Source organism: Alosa alosa, chromosome 3, assembly GCF_017589495.1.
Source record: "Alosa alosa isolate M-15738 ecotype Scorff River chromosome 3, AALO_Geno_1.1, whole genome shotgun sequence".
Classification (NCBI taxonomy): Eukaryota; Metazoa; Chordata; class Actinopteri; order Clupeiformes; family Clupeidae; genus Alosa; species Alosa alosa.
In genome coordinates, this window is record NC_063191.1 from 24,072,471 (window position 1) to 24,090,053 (window position 17,583).

The 17,583-nt window shown below is 48.0% G+C and overlaps 1 protein-coding gene across 5 annotated transcripts in view; it reads right to left on the reverse strand.

Annotated features, from left to right (window-relative positions):
• The window catches only part of LOC125291569 (FERM, ARHGEF and pleckstrin domain-containing protein 1), a 54,133-nt gene that overhangs the window by 3,040 nt on the left and 33,510 nt on the right, over positions 1-17,583 (reverse strand). For 2 of the 5 annotated variants that reach the window (XM_048238376.1, XM_048238375.1), the window contains exons 6-24: positions 17,363-17,460; positions 16,344-16,458; positions 14,810-14,957; positions 14,609-14,704; positions 14,347-14,513; positions 14,132-14,200; positions 13,972-14,044; positions 13,593-13,803; positions 8,189-8,364; positions 7,553-7,642; positions 5,254-5,387; positions 4,053-4,134; positions 3,732-3,969; positions 3,352-3,482; positions 3,022-3,090; positions 2,820-2,909; positions 2,500-2,582; positions 1,655-1,767; positions 995-1,158 (exon numbers count right to left, since the gene is read on the reverse strand). In XM_048238376.1, the coding sequence (XP_048094333.1) occupies positions 995-1,158; positions 1,655-1,767; positions 2,500-2,582; positions 2,820-2,909; positions 3,022-3,090; positions 3,352-3,482; positions 3,732-3,969; positions 4,053-4,134; positions 5,254-5,387; positions 7,553-7,642; positions 8,189-8,364; positions 13,593-13,803; positions 13,972-14,044; positions 14,132-14,200; positions 14,347-14,513; positions 14,609-14,704; positions 14,810-14,957; positions 16,344-16,458; positions 17,363-17,460 (2,347 nt within the window). Of the gene's footprint in view, positions 1-99; positions 237-320; positions 1,159-1,654; positions 1,768-2,499; positions 2,583-2,819; positions 2,910-3,021; positions 3,091-3,351; positions 3,483-3,731; positions 3,970-4,052; positions 4,135-5,253; positions 5,388-7,552; positions 7,643-8,188; positions 8,365-13,592; positions 13,804-13,971; positions 14,045-14,131; positions 14,201-14,346; positions 14,514-14,608; positions 14,705-14,809; positions 14,958-16,343; positions 16,459-17,362; positions 17,461-17,583 lie in introns of those variants that run through there. The other 3 variants (XM_048238378.1, XM_048238377.1, XM_048238379.1) reach the window with 3 other exon arrangements.

Genomic DNA, 17,583 nt, shown 5'->3' on the forward strand with positions numbered 1-17,583 from the left:
GCTTTGATCGGCTGTGATAACCACCAATGACCGTAAGAGGCTTGCAGTGGTGCGGTGCAGTGCAGCAAGTCTAATCCTGTCTAGGCCTGACTCTTTTACCTCCAGACTTCTGCAGGTATCACTAAAGGAGAGGCTGTGCAGCCTGTACCAGCAGATTAGAGAGAGAGGCACGGGTCCCTGGTCTCTGCTGGACCCACTCACTGAGGATTCAGAATCACTGACTGGACTAGGGTCCTCTACCACAGAGGACAGACAGAGAGGAGGACAGAGAGAGAGAGAGAGAGAGAGAGAGAGAGAGAGGGACAGGCAGCAGAGAAGAGACAGAATCGGACAGACCAGAGGAGACAGAAGGCAGAAGACACAGAAAGGAGAGGAGAGGAAGACAGGAACAGAGAGGTCCAGATGGGAAACACAGAGACAGAAAAAAGGGGAGAGGGAGGAATAAGGGGACGAGTGGCACAGGGACTCAGTAGGTGCAGCACGTGCATGCAGAAGGAAGTGGAGCTCTGGGGGCCGTGGGCCGGTAGGGAGAGCGGAGAGTGGCTCCGGAGAGAAGAGCAGGTGGACAGGGTGACAGAGAAGGCCCCACCTGAGAGGAGGCCAGCATCCCAACAGTCCTGATCACTGGGCTTAACAGTCTCTCTCAGTGCTGTTCAGTAACGCTATATTGTAACCTTTGAATGACCATGCGAATTGCAGCAGTAATACTGAGCCACAGCTCAGCGGGGAAATATTCAAACGTATCATTACAAAAGAATCTCTATATACAATACAGAATACAGAGCAAGAGAATGTGATTGAAAGGAAAAATCAACGTTGATTTTTTCTCTCACTAGGCCCAGGATAATTGAGTGGACAGGACTAGCTAGGATACTGCTCCCACAGGAAAGAAAGTGACCGAGGTTAACACAGATATACACCACACAGAGGCCAGAGGAGGGAGCGAAGAGAGGAGAGGAGAGGAGAGGGTGGAAGTGGGGGCTAAGGCTGGTACCTCCACAGCCATGCTATAGTCCACCATGGACACGCTGGTGGTCCTATGCCAGCACACGTGCACCATGGTGTTACCACGGTGAGGCGCCTGGCGCTCCAGAGACGTTCGTGACGCACTCAGGTCGTCCTCGGACTCCTGCTCCAGGGAGGAGTCCTCAAGGGATTCTGGGAAATTCAGGAGGCTGTTATTGTCAAACAAATAACTAGGAACAGATGGGCGGATATGAACCACAGCACTATGACACAAGACTCAATTCCAAGGAAATCTGATAGGGAACTGGCTGGACAGGTTTGTTGGAACAATTGCTCAATAAGTAAAGAAACATACACACAGAGATTGTATTACTAATCATTAGATAGGCCGGACAGGCAGTAACTGAATGTTATCGGGCATGCACAGACAGTTGGATACAAGACATGGTACATGCTATCAGAGGGCTTTAATGACAAAAAATGGGTGGATACTAATATTGAAAAAAATTCGATGACTTTCAAAAGCATGCTGAACAATGTAAAGGGCATGGAGAACAATGTCGAGAGTGTCCAGAAGGCTCAGATTAGGCCTGAGGCCTTGTCTCCCAACATCAGTAGACTGCCATAGGGCTGGGTCCTTGTTCTTCACTGGGAGCCAAAGGGGACAGTCTGCACAAATACAACTTACTGTGATCGTTTACACTGCTGGCCAACAGCTCAGACGTTGGCCCATTGGACGTCTTCGCCAGGTCGACCGCCGCCTTTATGTCCTCCATCCACTTTTCCATTTCTGACAACGAACTGGGATAGAGGGAGAGCAAGTAGAGAGAGTGGAATTTAAATCATTAGCCATCAGCTGTATAAGTATATATACTCTTTTAATCCCGTGAGGGAAATTTGGTCTCTGCATTTATCACAATTTATCCCAATCCGCGAATTAGTGAAACACACTCAGAACACAGTGAACACACAGTGAGGTGAAGCACACACTAATCCCGGCGCAGTGAGCTGCCTGCAACAACAGCGGCGCTTGGGGAGCAGTGAGGGGTTAGGTGCCTTGCTCAAGGGCACTTCAGCCGTGCCTACTGGTCGGGGTTCGAACCAGCAACCCTCCGGTTACAAGTCTGAAGCGCTAACTAGTAGGAGCTCTGTAGGCCACAGCTGCCCCAGACAAAACTTAGGACGTTTTGGTCCCTAGTACAGTTATCTATTTAAGCAGCCCAGTATGCTGTAATTTGTTCAGAATGCAGTACAAAACAGGTCTGTAAAATTTAGCAAAATGGGGAAGACAAAGAGACTTGGACTGCCTCCGTAGGATTGCCTAGGGTTTGCCCCTTATGCATATTTCATGCAGTTATTTCTATGAGCATCTGTGCATCATAAATTATGAACGTGCCTCTGGAGCACTACAAAAATGCCATTGTGGACACCATAGCTCTGAGGAGATCTATGCTCCCAGCACAGCCTGCTCTGGGCCGGCCTCGCCACAGCGAAGCAAAGCGGAGCGGAGCGCAACAGAGTGGGCGGCCTTACCTTGCTGCGACCACCACCGACTGGCGCTGGCCCACCAGGGTGAATGAGTGAGGCACACCCCACTCATCCTCACTCTCTCTGATCTGAGAAGACCCAGGGAGAAGAGGAGGTCAGTAAATATCTCGAGAAAAGAACAAATAAATAAACATGACACATGATACAGACAGAGACAAGGAGTAACGGAAAAAAAAAAACAGGAAGCAAAAAGCATTTATAAAAAAAGTCAGTAATGTGAACTATTTAAGAGAAAGCCTGAAGGAAAGACAGACAGAAAGATCTGTGAAAAGCACTTGAAGTCAAGAAAAACCAAGTCTACTTACAGTCATGCCATGTAGTGGCAGTTGCCCATGTACTTTAAACTGATTCGTAGCAGTCATTCCTCGACTGGTATATAAAAGAACATCATTAAACTGGAAAAAATAAAAAATAAAAAATAAACCTGTCAGTGCAATGTTTAAATGGGGAGAAAAACATATGACAAGGCTTTCATCAAAAATACATGAGGAGCAAATCAGGCATTACCAGGAAAAACATGCGCTGTTGGAGGCCTTTTCCAGACAACTTGCTGAGACATCCCAACCTGATGAACTCCTAAGAAAAACACAACCTGCCTGAGCATGAAACAATAACAAACAAATCCTGCAGTATTAACCCATAAAACAATAATTAGCCATAAAATGACATAGTGCACATGTTTTTTTGAGAGGATATAATGCTTTAGTTGAAAGAGCACATGAGTTCTACATATGCAATCATGATGCATGCAATCCCACACACACACACACACACGCGCGCGCGCACACACACGCACACACTCTCTTGTACCTGTACATTCTCTAGCTACTTACTCACCCTTCCTGCGGCTGCCAGATTGTCAGTGCCAATCAAGTCCTTCTTGAGCTCCAGCAGCTTCTGGTAGTTTTCTGTCTTGATCATGCTGCTATGCAGCTGGGACGCGATCTCAGCCACATCTGCCAGAGCGGCTGGGAGACAGACAGGCAGACAGACAGGCAGACAGACAGGCAGACAGACAAACACAGAACCACAGGTTTAGCACAGACAACTCAACTTAGTAATGGTCTACATGTTCATAGACTTCACCATGGCCATGTCATGCGGGGTCAATCATAAGTCCGTCTTTCCAATCATGTCCAATCATGTCCCCTTCCATCTGCATACACAGTCCTGCCCCCTTTCCCCCCGAACCCCACCTTCGGGATGTTGTCACTCACCTCTGCAATCCCTGAAGTCGGCGTGCGTGGGGGGGTAGTGTTTGCACAGGCGCTCCAGGATCTGCTTGTAGTGCAGCAGGCGGTGGAGCGGGCGCAGCAGGAAGACGCTGAGGGGTACGTAGCACACCTTCTGCAGCTCAAAGTCCCGGCACAGCCCCTCCAGCTTGCGCGAGGCCCGGCACGCCTGCTCCAGCTCCCGCAGCATCTCCGCCTGCTTCTGCAGGTGAGCCGTCATTTGCTGCAACCAGAGCGAGACGGAGGGGGGTCAGACTCAATGGGTGGTGGGGGTGGAAATTGTGACTGGTTTTGCAGTCCCTGTACCTTTAAGCCCTGAATGTTCTTCAGCATGACATCACCAATGCGCTGGTAGTCCCCTTTAATGTGAGCATTGGAGCGCCCCTCCCTGATGGAAAACAAATCAAAAACTTCAGTAGGATTACACAAGGGTCATGTTTATCCCAAGTCTGCAGCAACTACTCATGAAGACAACTCATTCATACATGACGATTAACAGGCGTTACCAAAATGTATGCCTCTTGTTCATTCCCATTTAAATGGATAGTTCCTCAAATAATTGTGTTACTATTTACTCTTTATACCAGCATGATTGCATATCAAATCTCATTTCCTGTGGAACACAAAATAAGATAGGTAGTGATTGTTTTAACCAATAGCCTATCAGTGATATTGAGAGGTGTCACTGTCATATCAATGGATTATTCATTTTGTAGTGACATATTGGAGGTGATAACAGACATAAGCTTGATGTCGATGAAGAATGATTTTCATTTTTGTGTGAGTTTTGAGTCCCTTCACATTGTTTCTGACATGAGGACTGCTTCAAACTCACCACCAGGTGTCCCCCTTGAGCAGAGCTCTTCATGTATTCCCTCCTAATGATTCATGCACACAGATAAGGCAGTGCTTCCTTCACCGCACTACACCCCCCTCCCTCCCCCACAACGACACTGAATAACCCCCGAACACAAAGGACACATACAGTAGATCTAAAGAAGGACGTCCATAAGGAAATCCTGCTGCATGGCATTTGAGCTCTGCGCTGTCCAAACGAGCGACGCATGTGGACGCTTGTGAGGACGCTCATTGTCTGAGCGGATGCGGCGGGAGGCTTGAGGGCTGGCCGGCTGCCTGGTGCCTCTCCACGGGTCACCATAAGGAGAAGTAGGTCCGAAGGCTCATCCCCTGCGACAGCCAGACAGAGGGCACCCAGGGGCAACGGGGAACCACATTGTGACTCGGCCTGTTGCCGTGGAAACCCCTTCTTCAGCCCCCCCCCCACCCCCTGGGGTCATGTGGTGAACCCTCTCAGATTGCACGGCATTGAAACGGACAGAGCTACAATGCAGCCTCGTGCTGGGATCAATGAAAGCAATCGTGATTTTCCTCATGAGACGAGCAGAGTGTTATCTCGTCCAAATTGAAAAAGGGGGGGACGGACGGACGATTTCACTTGCTTAATTTGCTTGCATTTCTATTTGTCATTTGTATTGTACAAACTCACCATAGAGCCAGTCTCTGCTCCACCTCCCTGAGAAAGCCGGTGTGGAACTTGTACAGAGGGTCAAAATTGGACAGGATCACATTCTTTAGAGAATCAGGCGTAGCCTCCTCCTTCTCCAACATACTCTGAAATGACTGCAGCAGAGAAATTGGCAGAGAAAGAGACAGACAGAGAGAGAGAAAGAGAGAGAAAGAGAGAGAAAGAGAGAGAAAGAGAGAGACAGAGAGAGAGAGATAGAGAGAGCTTTGCTTTAGTGATAATAGCACAAATCATGGTTGGGCTCAGTTACAACAGTGTTGTGCATGGCCATGTTATCTGACAGGGTGAAACACTGCGGTTTTCGGGTTGAATTGGGACTCCATCTGCTGCCGGGCCTGCACTCTGTGTCTCACCCACTGCTTGATGGGGTTGGCCACATTCGCTTTGGTTCAGGAATCACATGTTTATCCTGTGACTTATCCTGAAACCCTTTAGCCACCATGTGATCAATGCACAAATCAATAGCACAGCCGCTGCAGGGGCTGCCCATGGGGACCACTTTCTGATGTCCCTACCTGATCTAATTAAACAGAGAAACACTGTCCACTCTGTTACGGCGAGATGGAAAGACAGGGAGGGAGAGGGGGGAGAGAGAGAGAGGGAGAGAGAGAGAGAGAGAGAGAGAGGGAGAGGAAAGGAAAGAGAGGGACAGGGGGAGCAAGAGTGAGAAACCAAAGGGGACAAGAGCGTGAGAGAGTGTGTGTGTGTGTGTGTGTGTGTGTGTGTGTGTGTGTGTGTGTGTGTGTGTGTAAGAGAGAAAGACCGCATGTGTGTTCATAGTGGGGAGAGGGTTCTTGTAAGCTGGTCTGTGGAGAGCCCCAGCAGCTGTGAGGAAACAGGTTGCTGCTGGAAGGGAACCAGCCATCAAGCAGCAGCTGCCACCCAGATGAATTCCCTTACAACTGGAACCTTCATTGTTAAAAATAGACGAAGACTGAGAGGGAGGGAGATGGAGTGAGGGAGTGGAGGGAGAGTGAGAATGAGAGAACAGAAATGTCATTCAGGGAAGAGAAAATATGTTATAGAAAATATGAGGAACACTGATTCTATAATTTTAAAAATTTCATAAAAGAGGGCTTTACAGCTGCATCCACAAAGGCACTCCTTTGGTGAAATGCTTTGCAGAATGTAGAACATAGATATTTTTATTTAAACTATCTTCCCGTCCTTCATTTAAACAGTGGACTCCACATCCCAAAACTACTATAAGTTAAAAAGACTTATAATATGTTGTTGCTTGATTGCATATTAACAATAACAGCCTATTGGGACAACTATGCTATTGGGGGGTGACGCTTTTCTGTCTAAATCTAGTAATTTACACAAACCATTAATTAATTAATTAATTAATTAATTATTTAATCAATTTGTGTATATGATACACAATTGAGACTTGGTCCACATATCACTGGATAATATGATCCACATATCACTTACTAACTTCTTAATTGATTTTACAGTCCAAACTGGAAAAAAACACAAATGAATGCACCACATTGCTGGCTCCCCTTCAACACAGGCTATTATTATTGTTATTATTGTTATTATGGATTGTTATCCCCAGTTGAGGAGGCACCGTCCACTCTCTGCCCCGCAGTAGCGGGAGAAATGACCAGCTGTGCTGTCATCACTGCAGGGGCTTAAGCATGCCCCACGCCATCAGAGCGAGCCCTTATTAACCAACCACACACACACACACACACACACACACACACACACACACACACACACCAAGCCCTTATTAACCACAGTTATTTCCACACAGCACCAGGTCCTGCTCCTTCATTTCCTCTGTCCACTGGGGACTCTAGTGCCAACAACGAGAGAGAGAGAGAGAGAGAGAGCGAGTGCTGGTGTCCAGACACAGGGAAGCGCGGGCCAGCAGCTTAAGCTAAAAAAAGGGCGAGTCTGCGAACCTCAGTGGCCAGGACCTGCCAACGCCAAAGCCTGGGCTCCCCTGTGTGACTGCAAGGTCACAACCTGCACTGTGATTACCACTCTCTGAGGATGTTCTGATAAAGACAGGAAGTGAAGCTCAACAACACCTGCGCAACAGTACATCACTGCAATGACTTCTGAGCCATTTCTAGGTCGGAGACACTAATGGAGATGAACTACAGAGGAACAGATGAGCTTTTGGCAAAAATGTGTTTATCAAAATGCAAAATGACACTGTTGAATATATCAAATGAGGCCCTAAAAGATATTGTGGGACTGGACCACTGGTTTCTGAGGAAAGTGGAGTCCCAGGGTGCCTTACCACTGTTATCACTTCCAGGTCCTTCAGATAGGTCCTCTCTGTGGTCAGGAGCTCCTTGGCAATGAAGTAAGCTTTGTCTGTTGGGAATCGCTGTAAAAAGGGTACATCATAGGTCAGGGATTGCCTTGGAAATCAACATCACATACTAATTGACGTAGTATATCATAGGACTTCAGCAAGGACATTCCCACTGTATATGTAATTGTTTCTGAGTCTCTGTAGTGTTTTCTGGCATGCAATTTAGGGCAACCAGGTCCTTCTGGGTACATGAAAGCAGTCTTGTTTTAGATTCAAATGACCCACATTAGACACCCAGAGACAATATGTTTTTTCTCTGACACACATACACACACAGGCATAGGCAAACACACAGACACACAGACAGACAGACAGACAGACAAACACACACACACACACACACACACACAGGCATAGGCAAACACACAGACAGACAGATGCACACACACACACACACACACACACACACACACACACAGGCATAGGCAAACACACAGACAGACAGATGCACACACACACACACACACACACACATACACACACACACACACACACACACACACACACACACAGGCCAGTGAGCAGACCCCCATCTTAATGAGTGGGCGTCTGACTCACCTTCCTCCTTGCCTCGTCCTCATCATCAGTACGCGTGGCTGCATCATTGAGCAGCGGGCTGGTGAGGGGAGACGGCTGGCGGCCGTCGGGACTGTGCCCGTCTCCGTTGGTCTGGTGCTGTCCGTTGACCATGCCCCGAGCTGCCCCCAACAACCGCGGGCTGCTGGAGACCGGCTCTGTGGAACAACAAGGAAAACAGAGAGAGAGATACAGAGAAAGGGAGAGAGAGAGAGAGAAAGAGAGAGAGACTTCAGATTGCTGAATTAGCCTGTGCAACAAACCATATATTGAGAAAGAAGCACAGTGGGTGGCAGAGTAACTAGGCTGCAGTGGTGCGACAGGCTAGCCTGCAGCTGCTCATGTGCATTCATCCAGCCAGTGGCTGGTGAGTCACTGCAGACAGCCCACTGCTCCGGTCTGAAATCAACGCGCAGGCTGCCTGGCTCATCAGACCGTTTAAGAATGTAGCCGCAGTATGTCTGAGACAAAGACTGCAGGTCATACAAAAGGAGACTTACCTACGAGCTCAACTACTGAACGCTGCTGTTACTACGGTAACGTTACTAGTCTCTATGGCACAAGGTTGTTACTTGTACTAAGGTTGTACTTGCCCATAACCGAGTCCTGTCCTCTGATTGCACTGATTGTGTTGACACAGACAAAACAGTGATTAAACAACATCTACTACCAGCTAGAATGGAGAGGAGATCCACCACAACCATGAGACAATACTAGAACACTAGGCCAACAAAACACATGTAGGGAGACAGACAAATGTATGTATAACTCACACTCTATACATACATTCCTCCAAATAATAGTAAACAAAACAATGCCACACAACTAACTACAACACATATGGAGGTGAGTGGGTGGGGGTCTACGGTCTACGGGTGATCATGGGAGATCATGGAGATGGGCTTTAAAGAAGATTCTCGAGTCCCACTTCACAAAGGCCAACTTTATTGACACTAGTGCACAACCGCATACAGGTTTTTTTTTTAAAGTGTTGAAATTTCTTTCAGTGAGGAAGAGAGAGAGCATGAACAGTGGCAAAGTCCAGTGTGTGTCAAAAGGAACAGCCAAGACTACAGTACATAAGAAGTGTTACAGTACTGAGTGAGTGTGAGTGAGAGAGACAGGAGGGGAAATGTGAAAAGTGCAGTCTAAAAGTCTTCTGCCCATTGGGTCCAACACAGAGGCAACATTTCGCTCTGTGATTGAAGTTCCATTTTCCCCATAAACCTTGTTTGTTTAAATTCTGCACATAGAAAAAAAGATTTAAGTTTCTGGCTTTTGTGCATTTCATCTGTGTAGAAAATGTAGGCCGAAACTTATTTGCTACAATGTCATCTTAAATAATTTAGCTACTGTCACATACAGTATATTATAAAAAAACGGACAACATTCTTTACCACAGAAACATAACCCACTGGGGGCAGTTTTATTAATACAATGAGACACTGATCCCACTGGACTCATATATCAGCTGTAGTTGGGGGCGGTGGTAAGGGACAGGGGTCGTGACAGTGTAAGGTGAGGATACAGAGTGAACCGGCAGGGCAGCAAAGGAACAGAACAAACACCATGCCTGTGACCTGGCTTGACCACTCTTGCCCGCTAGCTCCCAGTCGAGTGGGTTAACACAAGCTTGCCTGCTCGCCTGCCGCGCTGGGAACTGGCACAGCAGTTTAGTACATCACACAGCGATGCGAGTCACAAAGTCACAGAGCCCAAGCGGGCGCAATGGGCAGAAGCGGCAACTTTGAGTGCGCTCCCTCAGGAGTTCGGTTAGAAACCACAGACATGTAAGAGCCCGTGGATGGATGGATGTAGACGTGTGCTGTGTGCAGTGCTCCCAGTACAACAGAGGCCAGCAGACAGGGCTTGGTACATGTGTTTCAGGATTCTCTTAGGAAATGCAGTGATCCTGTAATGAGCAGAACCCTTTGATTCTTTCCCTGACCCGAGTTCCACATGCTGTGTCTGTGCGCTAGTCTCTGGGGCAACCAAATGGAACGTGATAGAGAGAATCCAAATATTGACCCTGTACTTGCGTGCTAGTGTGCAATTGAAAATTAGTGAAGCAGGCATGCTTGAATGAAAGTGAAGCATGGAATATTAATGCAGAAGCAATGCAATGTATATATAAATATGAATGTAAAAATGGCAACAATTTGTAAAAGTTGCTCATTATAACAATATACTGACTACTAGAATGATGTAACCTATTTGCAAATTTCCTATTGTAGCAGGAATATTGGACAATTGCTATTGGCATTAAAAATATGGTACAACAAACACTGACCTAGATAATGTTATGAGGAGTTTCTGACGAAAGCCGCAGCTAAACGCAAGAGGCAGCTCAGTCCTCTCAAAGGCCCTCACACACACTACACCTGCTAAGCGCCGCCTTAGTCCATCTCCTGACATGCTTCCCTTCACCAACATCACACTGTGGTGGTGCGGTCAGTTGGCCCTGTGCTCTGGTTCCAGCTAACAGGATCACTGCATTCAAGGGAACCCGGGTTAACCTTCACTTTTCTTTTCAGACAAAGAGTGACAGAACAGTAAAAGGTCAGGACAGTCAAGGAGTGGGGTATACATGCCTGCAGAGCTGTGGATAGGGGGAGAATGGGTGAGACGTGGGACCTCCAAAAGTGCATGCTGACAGAACAGTGCTTTACATTGGACAAAGAAAAATCTATCTTTTTTCAAAACAAAAAAAGAAAATATATATATTAGATTGTATTAGTGTCCAGATTTTTCATTCCATCTTTTGTACCAGCAGAACCACAAAAGAAAAAGAAAAAACAGCAAACATACAGTATGACAATGACAAAAATGAAGCCCAAGCCACCTTTGTTTAATGAAAGAAAAAGAACATTGAAAGAAACCAGGGAGTAGGAAAAAAGAACAAAAACAGGGCTACACAGAATGCAAAGCCAAAACTCAGTCATGTTCTTTGCCGTGAATGTTTAAGGGGTGGGGTGGGGTTGCGGTAGGGTGGGGTGGGGTGCAGTGGGGGAGGCTAAGTCCATGTGCTGTACAGACAGGAAGTAAAGGAGCAGACAGAGCGAGCCACATGAGTGCGGAGGACTCAGAAGCAGGATGCCGATGCAGTGTGCGGTCAGAGTGTCTGCCCATCGCTGGCCAATAGCCCGACAGGTTCCGAGAGCAGTCAAGATATGTATGCCTAAGATATGAATGTACATTCTATGGTCCCTTTAATTCCATCCATGAATCCATATTTCACAATGCCACAGTGAATGCCAAATGTTGCAATACTGTGTATGCACGCTAAATGTAAAAGGAACAAACCAAGACCTTCACCGATGCACCTTGTGTGCAGAAAAAGCGTTATTGTAAACATTAGATATATTGAATATCAATCAAAGACCGCATGTTAGGCTATACTGCAGACTGCAGGGAGGTCTTCCCAAAGCCCAACACCAAAGAACATTCTAGAAAACATTTAAACTGTTGAAATGAATATGTAGTCTTGTTCATGTATATAAGCTATATTACGTGTCCTCATGAAAACTAGAAGACATACAATCATTAAGAGACGTAAACATTCTAAGCTACTGCTTAAGCTACATTTGTGAAGGCAATATGCCCGAGTCCTGATTCAAACACTTTCTTCTACAGTGCATGCATCTAAAACATATAACAAATATTATGAAAATGTAAGTCAAAGTACAAATTAGCAATCAGCAATCAAATTGTCTAAAACTGTGAAATTACCGTCCAGTATTTATGAAAAGAGGACAGCTGACCAAAGAAAAATGAAGGCATCTGAGGGATGTGCTCTAGTCTACTGTGTTAAACTTCAAATGTTGTGGAGCAAAGCTGCTTCACAGGATAATATGGCACTATAAATTCTCTTAGGCCCTCTGGCAAAGACAAAGCCACAAATACAATCAAAGTGGAATAAACATGCAAGCCTTGTAAAAAAGTTTCTCAAACAATAAAAAACGAGCCAGATTCCAGCCTCTGCAAGGTCCACAATGTCTGTCTTACAGGGCGGAGCCCGGAGATGGCTGCCTTCACCCTAACCCACAGAGCATGCACTGAAACTGGGACGCACAACCCGACGTTCCCAAGCAGGGAGCCAAACCTCTCGATCCTCCAGACCGAAACCAGCCATCTATCTCTTCCCCACTGGAATGACATCTCGGACATCTCTGAGCCAAGACGGCCAGCCGCTCTGGTTCATTCCACCCCTGCGCTATGCTTACCCAACCCCCCGGCACGCAGGCAGCCAAAGTGGACGCCGACACAGACGCCACGCGGGCAAATCGCAACCCTCCTCTGGGCCATCTGTCCTAACAGTTGAACACCTGTGCCCCGTCCTCGTCACTGAACGTGAGGCAGCCGTCCTCCTCCGTCTCCTCGTCCAGCTGCAGGCTACCGAAGGAGAACTTGCTGCGGGGCATCCGGGGCGAGGTGTTCATGGCCATGGGGTTGTCGTAGGCCAGCGGCTGGCCACACGATCCGCCGCTGGACTCGGCCTCGGAGTCGCTGGACTCCGTGCCGCTACTGGTGGAGCCGTCCACCATCTGCACAGCGCCGATGTGCTCCAGACCTGGCCGGCGCGACCGGCGCCTGAGGGGGGGCCGGGCGCTGGGCGGCATGCGGGCGCCAGGCGCCAGCCAGCATGGCTCTCTTGGCCTTCGAGGGCGTGCCATCGCGCCGGGCGCTAGCGACAGCACGGGCGAAGGCTGCGCGACGCCGGGCGTGGAGGTGGCCGGGCTCAGCACGAACGGGTCGGTGTCGGAGCGGTTGCGCGCGTTCTGCAGCTTCTGCAGCTGCGGGGCCCGGCTAATCATGGGGGAGTAGTTGCCGTAGCGCTGGCCCGGCGTGGCCGGGTGGTTGGGTCGCACGTTAACGCCGGGACCGCCACCGCCGTAGCCGTAGCCGTTGTGGTCAGCGTGACTGAGCGAGCCTGTGCGGTTGAAGGAGCTCAGCGCGGGGCTGGAGGTCAGGCTGCGAGTGCCCGCTGCGTGCCGGGACGGACTGTTCCGCAAGTCCACCCCGGCGCGCAGCACGTCATCTATCACCGTGCTGTGGAAAGGACCGCGGGCGTAATAGGACACGTCCGACAACTCAAAATCGCTAACGTCTGGGCTGACTGGACTCGGGGGGAAAGGAGGCGTTTGCCTGCCTTTGTTCTGGCCAACGCCTCGCTCCCGCTCGTACTCCCTCTCCCGCTCCGCGCGGCGCGGTCCGTTTAGGCCGCCGCGGGGGAACCCCGGCAGGGGGTCTTCCCCGTAGCCGCTGGTGGCGTTGGAATGGGAGCGGGTGACTCTGCCCTTCACGACGTCGTACTCGCTATCTACATCACTGCAGTCTATGTATGGGATGGAGGAGCTGCTGCCCTTGGCAGCCCGTGATGCTGGACCTGTGTTCAGGGCTTCGGCCGCAAGGTGCCTGCCGCCGGCCGGCGTTGCCCTCGCGCCCTCCTCGGCCCGCTCCTCGTGGCCGTTGGGCTGGCCCGTGGGGCTGCCGCGAGTCCGCAGGGCGGGCGAGTCCTCGGCGCTCACTAGCGCCGGCTCCTTCCAGTGGTGCTTGGCTGGAGAGTGGCTCCTCTCTCGGGCAGTATAGCTTGCACTCTGTGTTGAGACAAATGAGACAAGACAAAACGAGAAAATGGGAAATCAGAGAACAACAAATGGGAAAAAGGCTGACACTTTGATCGAGAATAACAGAATTTTTTTTGAGTTTGGTCCCCATTGAAATCTACTGGTTACAATGAAAGAACAATGGACAGAGACACTGACTTCTTTTGGCACTTCGGAGCGTAGTGAAGGCAGCGGGGATAGGTTACTGTTGTACTGGACTTTACTGTGTTTCCTGAGGAGAAAATAAGAAACACTACATTTTAAAGTCTGCATGCCACACATCTGACAGACTCTCATCAATAAGTTATTGAGGCCTCACCGTTCAAAGGGAATTTTTTTGAATTCTGTGTCTTTCACATAATCAATGAGCTGCTTCTGTGTCCGACCACTGGCAAAGAAATAGAATACAATGGAGAAAGTAGACAGTCAGCAAGGTCAACAACAGAATCAATAGAGGTCAATAATAGAATAACAGATTGTGCATTTGTGTCTGCATCAATATTTATTCAACACAGAGGCACCACATTCATCTACCTGAACCTGAAGGAGGACCCTCGGCTGAACAGAACAGGCTTAGGCTTGGGCTTGGGCTCTTCGAAAAGCCGGAAAAAGGCATGGTACTCCACACAGATCTTCCAGAACACCTTGCAGCAGTCGCGGCTGGCCATCAGGAACTCCAGCGTGTCCTGGTATGCACTCTCCTGTGGGGGCAGAGGTTATGCTGGGTCAGCTCTCACGCGCACGCCTCCAAACACATAATCACTCACAGAGCCAAACACAAGTTGGGGTGACTTACATTCAGGTCTGGCCTGAGTTTGATAAGAAATCTTTTCCTCTTGAAACTCAGCTTCCGCACTTTGGACCAGTTGAAGGCATTGATCTTTGTGTGACCCTGTAAGGTAAGAGAGTTTTTTTTTTTGCCAACACACTGTATATTATCAAGTCTTCAAGAAGGCCCTCAGGACCCTGAGACATGGCACAGATATGAGATAATCACCTGAAAGACGAGGACGCCGGTGTGAGCCACCGACAGGCTGAGCTTGGTGCCCTCTCGGTCCTTGGCTGGGTGAAGGCGTATGCCGTACATCTCCAGCCGGCGAGCCACCTCCAGCAGCTGGAAATCGGACTCGGCTGGTGTGTGCCCCCTGTTAACACATGAACTAAGGTCAACAATATAAGATCAACAACAAGATAGGCTAAACTAACATCAAGGTGACCTGCAAACTCTGGAGTAGTGAAAAAGGTGACAACATACAAAACCCTATTCACTTCAACTACCCTGGTTAACATAGAAACGGTGACTGTAGCCAAAAGGTGACAAGTTTACAGGTGTGGGTTAAGTGTCTTACAATACATATTAGAATATTAGGAACTTGAACTAAAGTGTCCCATAAATGTAAAAGGATGTTCACTTGTTCAAAAGTAAAAAGATGTTCACTTGATTTAACTGACAGCATCCTGGTTTCAGGGAAACAATGTCGCAGAGATTTGCCTCGCGCAATCTTATCTTTGTGAATGCTTTCCTGTTTCCTGCTCTGCGTAGTTAATGAGAGATTAAATTCCCAGCATGGCTCTCTCCCAAAATAACTGCCGTTTTTGTTATCAGCTGAAAAAAGGGCCCAGAGAGAAGAGCCAAGGGAGGCTAGTCAGAGCCAGCGGTGGGCCTGTCGGCTACCTGCTGAGCTTGCATTCTTCCCTCCCCAAACAAGTGCTGTGAAGGTGAAGAGCATGTTTATGTGTTGGCCCCCATTCAAAGCAGGTTCACATCGATGTGTGGCCCAGGGAGCTATGGGAGAGGAAGCGTTTTGCACTTCTCCTTTCCCTGCGGAGTCCCAGAAGTGCACTTTTGTGCTGTTCCAAAGTGGAGTCCACCGAAGGGTTCACTGATGACGACATGTACCACAGAGGCTAAATAAGGACCAGTCGACGAGGCAGACGTGACTATTGACAATTATTCAGCACTTGCCCAAGTTTAAACATGCACCCAAAACATGACCCGAGAGGTGAAAAAAAGACTGCGTGTCAATGGCAGGCTAAAGCCAAGATATTCCCTTTGTCCTGGAGGCAGACGGTGTAATGTCTGAGGACTTTCCACATGAAGCGCAGACACAGGTGGCTCCTTGTCTTCTGGGGTGTGTAATGCACGTCTCTTTGTTATTAGAACTCGCTGCCTGAGCACCTCCCCTGCAGGCTCAAACCACACAAACCGTGAATGGGGGAGGGGGAGGAGGGGTTGCTGTGGCGGGGTCTAAAGTCTGCTGAACACGCAAAGCTGACTCCTCACGTTACAGAGAGCTTCATGCTCCTACCATGTGTCACTCCAGATTAACACAGCGCCTGAGGATGTGTCTGATACTCCTCCCACCCTTCAAACCCGGTTATCAGCGAGATGATGTACCGATGATGTACCGAGCATGGTGTCACATTGGAAGAACGAAATTTGTAAAAAAACACTACACTTGAGCAAAACGATATGAAAGCTTATATCCTGGCAGTCACAAAGAGAGGATAACAATATTGGCTGAACATACACATGCTTGTGGTGAAACTCCATGATACTGTCTATGAGGGCCATTTGGTCCGGAATGTAACTGTTGTTCAGAAGGTGCTGCCGACTCTGAGTCTCCTCAAAGTCCCCGATTTCCGCTGTTGACCATAGAGAACAAATATTAAAGAAAGCTGATGGAAATGTGTTTCTAAGTGAGAGTGTGTAGATCTATGAGAACATCAGAGATGAAATGTCATTATACTCTGAAGGAGAATGGGTGTTTGGTTTCAGCAAATTAATAACCGATTACTGAAAGTGTTTGATTAGTAGAAAAAAACGGTTCACTACAACCCCATTTGAATGTATCCAAAATGCTCCCATTTGTAACATATGAATAATTGGGAAAAACATGCAGTCTCAGTCCCTGTTAGCTGCTCATTTTGATTAGGCTTAATTTGACGGCCAGCTGTCAGAGACAGGCCCATTTGGACGTGTAGATGGGCTGTTTCTCAAAGGCTTCGAATCTCTCTGGTTAGGGAGCGACTTATTTGCTTTCACTAAAGCTGCACAGATTTCATCCAAAGTGACAGCTCAAAGGTATCCATGACAACAAATACCATCTGAAGTTGTTTTCTTCTACTGCATTTGCTTTCCCAAAAGTCTTCTCTACTCTTGCAAGAGCTGGCATAACACTCTCCCCAAATTTCTCAAAGGATCATTTCAATCATTCCTGACATCAGTATTGTTCTCTCTCTATTTTCAGTCATAATATTTCCCATTCTCCTCCATCACCTCCTCCTCCACTGTATCTATTTTCTAAACAGTTTGATTTTTCTTTACCGTGGAAGGTTATTACACTACTATAATAACATTTAGGAAGATAAATTCAATTGAATGTATTGTCATTCAACCAATGTGTATGCACATAGAAAAAGATGGCTGAAGTTTTATCAAAATAAATAAATAGGTATACAACAGGACAAGAAATGTCACACTTAATTAAGACATGCAGGCATTGCCTTCAAGAAAACGCCTAAAGACAACCATGGGAGGATGACTCACACTGGATGATGTGGGAGACCAGCAGAGCTGCACTGCTGTCGTTGCAGGTCAGTCGGCCACTGGCCAGGTCATACTTTATCTGCAGGGCAAACAGGTACCTGGGACACACAGGACAACACGGTCAAAACAGCAGCACACACTTCATCCTCCAGAGCAGACTGTACAGGAGTGCCCAGTGCCCCAGGATGAGACAAAGAATGTAAAGAATGTATTCACAGACT